This window comes from Acipenser ruthenus, chromosome 27 (genome assembly GCF_902713425.1).
Source record: "Acipenser ruthenus chromosome 27, fAciRut3.2 maternal haplotype, whole genome shotgun sequence".
NCBI lineage: Eukaryota > Metazoa > Chordata > Actinopteri > Acipenseriformes > Acipenseridae > Acipenser > Acipenser ruthenus.
In genome coordinates, this window is record NC_081215.1 from 23054302 (window position 1) to 23065080 (window position 10779).

The 10779-nt window shown below is 35.7% G+C and overlaps 1 protein-coding gene across 1 annotated transcript; it reads right to left on the reverse strand.

Moving 5' to 3' along the window:
• Positions 1-1334: 1334 nt before the first annotated feature.
• On the reverse strand, positions 1335-5135 carry LOC117432048 (homeobox protein DBX1-B-like). Its single transcript, XM_034053469.3, has 4 exons — positions 4666-5135; positions 4339-4440; positions 2584-2786; positions 1335-2411 (listed from the first exon to the last, which is right to left on the reverse strand). Exons 1-4 carry the CDS (start codon positions 5027-5029, stop codon positions 2103-2105), a joined length of 978 nt encoding a protein of 325 aa, XP_033909360.2. The 5' UTR covers positions 5030-5135; the 3' UTR covers positions 1335-2102.
• Between the last annotated feature and the right edge of the window lie 5644 nt (positions 5136-10779).

The following is a 10779-nucleotide window of genomic DNA, read 5'->3' on the forward strand; positions in this document are numbered from 1 at the left end:
GAAAGAAAACTTTGAGAAAACGTCGCAGGTAAAGTCTTCAGCTTTCATTTTATAAGCATTTATCTCAAATGCTTCTGATTTTTTTTTTTTTTAAACCAAATTCAGTGGTCTTGATTTAACAAAGGCTTGTGTGTTTTGAATGTTTATTGGTATATCAAACACAAAATGCAGTGACGTTGTTTTTCTTGTGTTGTATCTGTCTTTTTGTTTGTATAGTTTGGGATGTGTTTGTTTATTCTGGTAAGTGTCAAGTTATTTGAACAATAAAATTCTGGACCGCTTAAATTAAAGATGACATCAGGCAATGTCTACTGGACACTCAAGCGGAAGACAGAAATGATAACATGCATACAGTAATTACAGACTATTGAACGGAGTTACCAATCTAAACAAGATAATAGTAGGCCTATATATGAAATATACAGGCAAGTTATAATTTAATTTATGGTACGAGATGGTATCATGTAAGTAGACGGTTTGGTAGCAATATGTAGGACTACATTTTTTTGTGACATCTAAATGCTGGACCGAGCTTTTTGATTGCTGCCTCTGCGATTGCACGGTTAGTGAATGCGCACAACAGAACTGTAGTGTAAAAATAGAAAATGCGTATATTCGCTGTGAATTACGACAAATTAGATACAGTAAGTCCACAGAAATCTAAATAATTACTTGTACTAGGTAATTAAGCATGCAAATTGATCATTACGTTTGTAAAACGGTGTGTATTGTGTCATAAATGTTGAAGCAGACTTTTCATTCAAAAATAATAATGTAGCAATAATGCAGTTAAAAATGAATCACCGTAATCTCCAATTCACCAATATAACTGCACACGTTATCTGTAAAACATGCTATAAATCCGGTACTTCTGGAAAAAATGGTAAAGTCGTCTCCGTGCGCTGAGGTACCGACTGAGTCATTTAACCAAACACACGTTTCCCTGATTAACACAGGTGCGCTTTGTAGAAACTACCAGCAGTATATAATGTTTCTTGTTCTTTTAAAAACAAAGAATTTGGTTCGTTTCAAAGACACTGCAGTCTTTACAACTGCAGCGTAGGAGTTGTAAAGGCGAAAGGTCACAAAGGAAATCTCAAAGGGAGATCGAGCGCGCACTGAAGTGGTTGTTAAATCGATTCATTGGATTTAGATTAATGAGACCACTAAATGAAGTGCTGCTACCAGTCTGCGTTTTGTGTAGGTAAGTAATTAGTCGCAGAAGATAAAGGAGACGTGTCACAAAAAAAGGCGGGCATTGTGGTTTACAAAAAAAAAGTATATTCCAAGACATTTTCCAGTAGGCCTAATTAATGCCTTTATCAGAAAACACGTTTTATTAGAGGCAGATGTAGATTTAAAAAAAAACACATTAATATTACATAAAACGATCGCACAAAATATTATACATGGATTCAATGCTGATTAATGACACTTTCGTCACTTTGTATGACTTTGTTTTGCATGTTCTACATTTTATTTGGTGTTTGTACAAAACATTTAAAATATATACACATTTAACTTTTATACAGAGAAGCATACAAAATAATATATTTATTTATAAGTTATACATGTAACGTCTACATTTAGTTAAGAAAATACATTTTTTTCAACAATTAAATCTAATGAAAAAACTAAATGTATTTTTTGTACTCTTGGTATAAAATTTCCATACAACAGAATATTTGTACAAAATAGTGTACATTTCACAAACACTGTGCAAACACAGCAAGTCAATTCAAAGAAGTATATCCCTTAAATAACTTTCGATACGTGGAAATGACAAAATTACAAAAATGTAATTGGGGTTAATACACAAATTGGGATTTGGCGTAGACAGATATAGCCAATTTTATTGTTCTGCACGTTGTGGAATCTAATGCATTGTTAACCCAACTGCTTTTAAAAAGATATTGTACCGCGTTAAAATGTTCATCTGTATAAAAAATTGAAAGAGTCTGTTCAGCTAATTGCATAATAACATGTGCTGCTGTAAGGGATATCATCTGTTTAACACTTTCAAATATTATATATATATATATATTATATATAAAAGTCCTCTTTATATAAAACATTTATTTATTTATTTATTATAATGATTATTACGAAACTGTTATTTCTTCGTCCTCTGACTCTGAGAGGTCTGAGTGTTTGCTTAAGTGTGATGATAATTGTGTATCGACGCTGTCGAGGACCTTGTGCTGTGCGAGGGACTGGCAGAATGAAGCGGGGGGACTGTCTCTGCAGAACGACTCCTCTTCCCCGGAGGATTTTCTGCCGACGTCGCTGAGGTCAGGGTGGGGATTCATTTTGGTGGGCAAGGTCTGTTCCCTGCACCCGCCGGAAGAAAGCAGCTCTCTTTCTTTGGAATTCCTCCACTTCATTCTTCTGTTTTGGAACCAAATTTTCACCTGTTGATTTAAAATATATATATATGTGAGAAAATACATTTAAGAAAGTATAAGGTGTCGTTGACTTAAGCCGTCACGCATTGTGTATATAAAATATATATTGAGACGGGCGAAGATTCCTTATTATTAGTCAGTCATTTACAGAAATGTATTTGTTAAGAAAGTCATTTACCTGTGAGTCTTTAAGTCCAAGTTTTGCAGCCAGTTTCTTCCTGTCGGGTTTGCTGATGTATTTTTGTTTTTGAAACATTTTCTCCAGGGCTTTACGCTGTACGTCAGAAAACACAGCCCTGCGAAGCATCCCTCTTCTCGGCTTTCCTCTGGCTGCGAGCGGCCAGGAGAATGTGCCTGGTATGGGAACCACTGATGACGAAGCTGTAAAACAAACCAGAAAGAGGACGTTAATTAAGCAATAGCATTTTATAAAGTGTAAGAAATATCTAACTAAAGAATCACACACGTTTGCTAGTTGACAAAAGGGCAACAACGTTTCAATCATGCCTATTTTGTAAAAAAAAAAAAAAAAAAAAAAAATTAAATCCCCTTGATTTTTTTTCTCTTCAAAACGTCAATATTGAATACATTTTGCGAAAAAGGTTATTAAATAGCACTCAATTTGAATGAAATGGCACGAAACAGCTAATTAGCACATTGCTTGGTTCTCAGTGGCATTGGTATGGTAAAAAGGGGGAGTATCCTTTTAAGAAAATGCCAATGAAAGATAGAGGTTCTAATGAAGCGTGAACGGTAATTGTGTAGTAATGAACTAACAGAAAAAGACTGAGGACAGGCAGCGAAAGCCATATATTATTGTAACAAAAGAGATTTACACTTTCAAACTAAACAACTGCATGCCAGGATCATTGCCTTTCAAACTAAACACAACTGCATGCCAGGATCATTGGGAGAATACTGATGACGGAAGCCTATTTCTGCCCCCAAATCATTTTCTAAATGAACACGAAAAGCTATTCATAAAGCTCAGGTTGTTTTGCTGAGGCATTCACATTGCTAAGAAAAGAAGCACATTCTGTTATCATTAGGGTGAATGAATGGCATGATATGGCGACTTTACAAGGCCTGTCCCCCCCCCCCCCCGACAGTATTTGTGTCGTGACGTTTTCATAGTTTTTAAACTGGTACATTACAGCAAATAGTCATCATTTGTATTTTTTAAAAGTGTTTTTTTTTTCCTTAAAATATCAAACTAACTCCAAACACCGCAATATTTGCAATAGGGATAGTACCTAATATATACATTAAAAACACATGTATCTATATTATTTCAATGCCCCGATTTATGTTGGCGTTATAAAAACTAATTCGATCATTTATTTTTCTATTTGAAATAATGCAACCGTTTTACACAAGATTCAGATTCGACAGCGAAGAGGCCTGGACTTCCCACATACACGCACGGCACTCTATGTGGTCTTGTGAAAATACTGAAACACTGAATAGCCCTTAATAGGAAATTAGTCCATGACTGGTAAATGCCTATCAGCAGCTCGGTAAAGTCAGTGCAAGGTCTGTGTGTGGCTGCCCACAGGGAGCTGACCAATTGGTCATGGTGCTGAAACTTTTGTTAGCTATCAGTGGCTAAGTGCAGTTGCTCTGTGGGAAAACCGGGGCAGTGAAGAGAAGCCAACAGTTTTTCTGTGAGAAGGGACCCGCCTCAAATTTGGACCATGTCAATTCCTGCTAATTTGTAGATTAGGGAAACGGTGCAAAATGTCAGCAGTCAGTGCTTGTGCTAAATAGGGCATCAAATTGGCGAGACTGATTCCTGAGTGTTGTACTGCTTCCAACCTCTGAGAGCCTATCCACCCCCCCGGATTGGCTAAGCAGTACTAGAATAAGCGTGAAACAGGGGGAAACCCCTGGAGGTCTACGACCAAAGAAAAGGGGGAAAAGGCAAGATACCTACCTGGGAAATAGGAGGATCTGATGAAAGGGTGGAATGATCCGTCAAAATACGGGAACGGGAAAGCCTTTGGGTGAATGCTGTGAATCAAAGGAAGGGAGGACTCTGTAAACAAAAGGATATGCAGGTTAAGACACAGGAAACATAAAAATGACGATTTTTTAAATATTATGCTTGCACTCAGTTCACTTGTACACGTATTTAATTGGTCTTAAACAGCAGTGCTATAAAGCTAAATGGAAACTATATTTGCATATTACCAAAACATGTTTTGATAATGTGTACACTAATTGTAAGTACTTATTAAACATGAATATGTGAACATCTTACCGTTTCTCGTAGATGGCGCCAGTATGGCATTAACTCCAAACTTCAGGTAACTGGGATTGTTATTCGTGGAGAGTGATGTCTGTGAAGAGCAGGTTCCTCGTGCCACGGTGGTGGAGTTGATGACGTGATCAACTGACGCTGTGTTTAGCGTGGTGGCTCCTGAGGTTGGCGGAGACATGCTTGGCGAATGGACAGTCCGGTGGAGATAGCTGGCAGGCCGGCTGATCCTTAGTAGATCCTCTACTAAAAAGCTGGAATGGCTGCCAAAAGAAGATTGCAAAGTCTGAGGCAGTGTCAGAGTTGGTGCTGGCCGCAGGAGGCTTGGATACATCGCTGAAGGCGCAATAACACTGGGGAACATCATTGCAGCACCTTCTGTGGTAGTCAGTCCGTAATATAGCTTTTTAAAATGTTCTTTAAACAGGTTTCAGTTAGGATCCAACTGGAAACGAGTTCTGTACTGGCCCTTCCTACTGGATGGAGGGTTTTATAGTGGACTGCTTAGCTAAGCCCTTTCAAAAGTGACAGCTCGAACAATAAGGTTCAACAAAGTTCTCCACATGAGTTTCTTTCAGCCCCGCATCTGTGCTCTCTGATTGGTCCAAGGGTGCAATTTATGATTGGATTAGACTTCATAAGCAAGCAATAGACAATGTCCCTTTAACAAAGACTGCGTAGTCATCAATTTTGCATATTGACCGCCTCTTGGAATACGTCGCTGTAAAGAATCTCAGCCGGGTTTTGTTTGGACTCAGCGCATATAGGCTCATTAAAAGGCTATTTTAAAAGTTTCAGATGTCATTTTGCCTGCTGAATAAGGGAATTATTAAAAGAATCTTCTAAATGTATTTGAGCCCCCGTTGTGTTTACAAAATAGATCAATAAGTATTCATATAAAAAAGCTGCAGGCTATTGAAAAGGTGGTGGGTCCAAATGATTGAAAATGTATCTGGGTGGCACAACTATTTGGGTTAAAAACTAAACAAACCTGTTTTTTTAAACAGTTTTACTTAGATTTAATAATTACTTACTTATTTATGACATTTGTTTGATTAGTAACTTTTATGAAACGAATTGAATACATTTAAAATATTTTAAAACAAACTACAACATGTTAGGCCATAATATTAAGGATGCAATTTGGACCGTTATTTAGCAAGTCAAATAAAAACTTAATCTTAACAAAACAAATAATGTAATAAACAATGCGTACATTTAATTTAAGGGTTACATACTGTATCTACGCTTCTTGGTAATAGCTGTAACATTAATAATTACTATTTATTTATAATAATAAATAAATAATACATTTATTTTTCACGAACATGGTAAACAAGTGCTTTTTGGTGTGAAGACCTAAATAAATCTGGACGATAATGTTCTAGGAAAATTATCAAAATATAAACCCATTATTTTCACTGTCTACATATTAATCGACCAAGTGAAAGACTGTTCTGATTTTTTGTTTATTATCATTTGAATACAAATAACGAAACAATGCATATTTAAATAAATCGATAAATAAAACATGTGTCGTTTTTTGTTGCGTTGTTGTTCGTTTGTTTTAAGCAACGGTGTAGCCGGAACAAACTTGTTTTAGTGAGAAAAAACATTTTTATGACAATGGATCTTTTCTCGGTTATGGAATATTAAACACAGAATGCTTTAACAGATGTGTTAAATATTCTAGGTTTGAAAAGTTCCCATTCATTTCCCTGGCTCCGCGGAACATTTGCAATGAGAAGTGTGCAGCCCTAGCCATGCGGTTCTTATCCTATTAACCATGAACTAACTGTCACCTTCAGCTGTTTTTCTTTCTTTTTATTCAACACAAAGCTTTCTGAAAAATCTTATTAGCCAGCTTTATTTCTATGGACGGTGTTTGTGCATTATCCCCACTTCGCTGCTTTAACCATTGAATAAAACTGCATCTGTGATTTATATCACATTTGTGTAGAAAAAAAAGTCTGGTAAACCTCATATTAAACTCAAATTAGAGACTCGATGAATGCACATTTACTAACATTAAAAGCCTTGCGAAAGGTTCCGAGTTCCTGTTATGTCGTCTCCACACCACAAACAGCTTTTTTTGTTACTAATTCTAGAACAATCGAACTATACGTAATATAAAACAATGACTACAGTGATACAAAATTACTAAAACAACTACAAATACATAATTTGAAATGTATTTGCTTACGACTGTAAGTCGCCCTGGATAAGGGCGTCTGCTAAGAAATAAATAAATAATAATCCAAAAGAAAAAAAATGTGAACAGAGATTAAAATATAGGTATATATATATATATATATATATATATATATATATATATAGATATAGATATATAGATATAGATATATAGATAGATATAGATAGATAGATAGATAGATATAACATCAACAAGTACTTAGAGTTGTGTATATTCATCGTATGCATCAAAGTGGTACCGGTGTACCTTAAAATCCACGGCTTAAAATCGACTGCAAAAGCAAATAAGATATGCTTGATTGGGTCCAGCGTGGCTTTAACAACATGCGAATGTTGGGTTATTTAGGGTTAGGCATTGTGAACTCTCTTAGGGTGATTTACTCGCTTTATACTTATAAATTGGATAATTTTTTGGACCCACTGCTGCCATGTGTGCAAGGCTGGGTCGGACTCATGTTGAGACACACGTGGGCCCGGTTTCTTGTGGTGTGCCATTTATCAAAGAACCAAAGAGAAGAAAAAATGATGGGCATACATAAAGAAGAAAATAAATAGTAAGCAATAAAACTTGACAAAAGGTTTTATTTTTGATGATCTCCTTAGAAGTTTTCTTTTTAGTCTGCTGTGATCCGAAGCCTATAGGCTAAGACCTGTGACTAACGGTGTTTGACCAATGCCCGTTCAGTTTTGTTCTCATGACCATTCATTTGAAAGTGGTTATCTTCAAATGTATTTCTTAAAAGTCAACTCGTCTGCTTTGTGTCTAGTTTAAAAAAAAAAAAGCTGAGGGAAGAGAAATGTTTTTAGCCCTACGTGTGTCACAAGTAAAGCCAGCCAAGATAAATCTCCATGAAATTGTCTGGCAGGCGCTCGGAATCAAATAGGCATCTTACAGCGGCCTGAGAGAAACGGGAATAGAATCAGAACTTATTTGCCCAGAAAATGTCTGTTTTGTTTGTTTTCATATCATTTCGATGGATGAAAAAATGCAATACTAAAAGTAGTCTAACTGACTATGGAGTTGACATATTTTTAAAATGTATTTGTTTAGTTGTAGAAAAATCATACAAGCTGCACAAAGAATTTCCCCAACCGTTTCTATATTCAGCTCCAGAATACGTTATCCCCCAAACATTGTTGTTAAACCACCCGTATTTGGTTATTTTGTGCCTAAAAGCATAGTTTAGTGTTCCCTACACTTCTTTTCAATCAAATTCAACAGTCCAAAGCTGGAAATGATACATATATTAAAATAAAATGAATACAATTAATATTCGTAATAGTCCAGATTCTGGGAAGCATTACTGTATTTTGTAAATATCTCCCTTAAAGTTAATTCCGCAGGTAAGATATTCGTGTTCATTCTGAAAAAGGTAAATGGTGCATTCTATTATTATTATTATTATTATTATTATTATTTTTTCTTTTTCTTCGCGATACTATAATTGTTACGGTGCCTTAGTCGCAATATTAAAATAAATGTATAGTCCAAAGAAAATGTGTTACAGGTTTTGTTACACAAAGTGTGCTTTTATTTCTTGACGTTACTAAATTAAATAAGCCATGCCTTTAGATTGGAAAATAAGGCCCATTCTTGTATCATTTGTCAGCAGGAACCCTCTTATGATCTGATTAGTCAGTTATTTTATTCAGTCATTTCTCAAAGACCAATACTAAATGAAAGTTATGATGGCTGCTTTAAATCAGAATGCAATACGACCTTCCAGCTAGCTTATAGTTAAGTATCAATTTAAATTACGGATTCCCATTTTATATTAATTAGTAGGCCTAAAGCTCTGGGAAACTACATTTAATAATTTATATGCTGTGGGAAACCAAATCTGCTGCATATATTCTCCAACTATTAAAATAAACACTAATGCATGACATTTGGTTTTACATGAAATTGACAGTTGTACTTTTGCAAGACACAATTTGCACGATGAGAAGACGAAATTGACTTGCTAGTCAATAGGCTACTTCAAACAAGCTTGTATAATGAATGTCTTGCGTATATTTCATTCGCCTCTAGTTAATTAATGACCAACGCATTTTGCGAAGACTAGCATATATCTAGCATTCAAGAACCAACTAACCAACCAAAAACAAAATAAAACATAACCTTTGCTTAAGCGTTTGTAAAGTATCCCAATCCCAGCTGTATTATGTGTTATTAAACTGCAATAGCCTGTGTTGGATTTAAGTACCAGCTAGTCTATTTTGACTGGATCATTGCCTCTAAAGCCGTGGCAGTCATATTAACACCTAACCCAACACCTTCACAATTCGCTGCATAAAAAGTAACAGTTAGAACGTTCAAAGCTTTTTATTCCTTTATTTTGGCCGAAAATCCTTCTTTTGTGCCAATAAAGCAGATGGTTTGCAGGAAATATAGCTTCGCCCCAGTGACCGAAACTAATTTCAACTAGCTTTCCAAGCTTGCCACGTTTGTTTTCCCTTTACCAAATAGCGCAAAACAGCTGGCAATGGTGAATTAAACCCATTAAAGGCACATTTATAAGAAATCATATCCACATTGAATATCGCAGCCCCTTGTGCACTTAAGAGGGGAGATGGGTGCATTTAAATGAAAATGTACGAAAACACTGCGGTCCTTAACACAGCCGCAGCGTCTCCAAACATTTTACTAAATAGATTAACTTGACCATTGTTTTGCATCACATTTATCAGCTTCATTAAGTGAATGGCTGAACAAATATATTACCCATGCTTGAAAAGCCCTTTTTGGGCAGCTTTATTGTGCTCATAGCCTGACAGGTGGTTAACTGTTCATCTCTCCCCCCCCATCCCCCCTTTGGGCGTACAAGAAAGGAGTTACATATAGCGCATACTCATACATGAGTACACATACTCATTACATTTACTAGCCATTATATATATATATATATATATATATATATATATATATATATATGCATACACATGTTTTAATGTGCATATGAAACTATACGATGCAATTTACTGATTTTATGTTTAGTTGTTTTATAGCGGTGTGCTTCAAAACATTTTTACTTAATTCTGTTTGGATGGTTTTGAATAGCGTCATTAATTAGTATTTCTACGCTTATGTAACAATTTATATAATATCTCCTGCGTGTTTCAAGTGTTCAGCTGGAGTATTTACAAGAATAAACTAGTCGTTTTTTTTTATCCCAGGAAGAGGTAAAGGTGTGTTCAGGGGTCCTTACCTGTTGCAAGTAGTATGCAGTTCAAGTGGATTATATTCTTTTTTATTTTTGTATGTAGTATATCACTATGCTGTTCCATAAATTTTAAAAGAATACTCTGTTGCTTAGCAAAATGTCTTCATCCAAATGATTGTGTATAGCATACCAAACAACTCACCCCTCTGCTTTAGCATTGGGCTGTTATTGCACATAGAATAGAGAATAAGGCCTACAGACCGTGGTTTGGAAAGGGTAGCTCCCAGAAAGCCATCACCTTTGTCTTAACGTCCTGGTTGAGGGTACAGGGAGTCTATTCTTCCTTTCGGCTTTTTTTTCTTTCTGATGGTTAATGTCTCAAGACCAGCTGCATCTGTTTTAGAGTTAAATCCGAGGACTGTGGAACATTTAAAAAGGATTAACAATGCACTTTAAAAAAAAAAAACTATGACAAGCATTAAATCGATATTAACTTTGCATTAAACATAGAGCTCATTTTCAATGAAAAAGTCATATCTCTTTTTGTACAAATCGTTTCAGTCTGTCTTGATTTGAAAGCACCTGTTCTTTGATTTCCTCGCTAAGCCCCAAATCAGGCTCCATTAAGGACATTCTCTTTAATGCCTCGTGAAGTGTTTAACTTGTAAGGGTAGTTGCCGGTATTATTTATAATGTGTTACGCACACTGTAATAAGTACATTTTAGTGTTTTTTCGAATCCT

Bases quoted from the DNA above. Each gene is read 5' to 3' on its own strand.
- LOC117432048 (XM_034053469.3), bottom strand. From the start codon at position 5,029: ATGATGTTCCCCAGTGTTATTGCGCCTTCAGCGATGTATCCAAGCCTC. The intron at 2,787-4,338 runs GTAGGTATCTTG...TTTGTTTTACAG, and splicing joins CAGATCCTCCTATTTCCCAG to CTTCGTCATCAGTGGTTCCC. The intron at 2,412-2,583 runs GTAAATGACTTT...TTAAATCAACAG, and splicing joins TTGGACTTAAAGACTCACAG to GTGAAAATTTGGTTCCAAAA.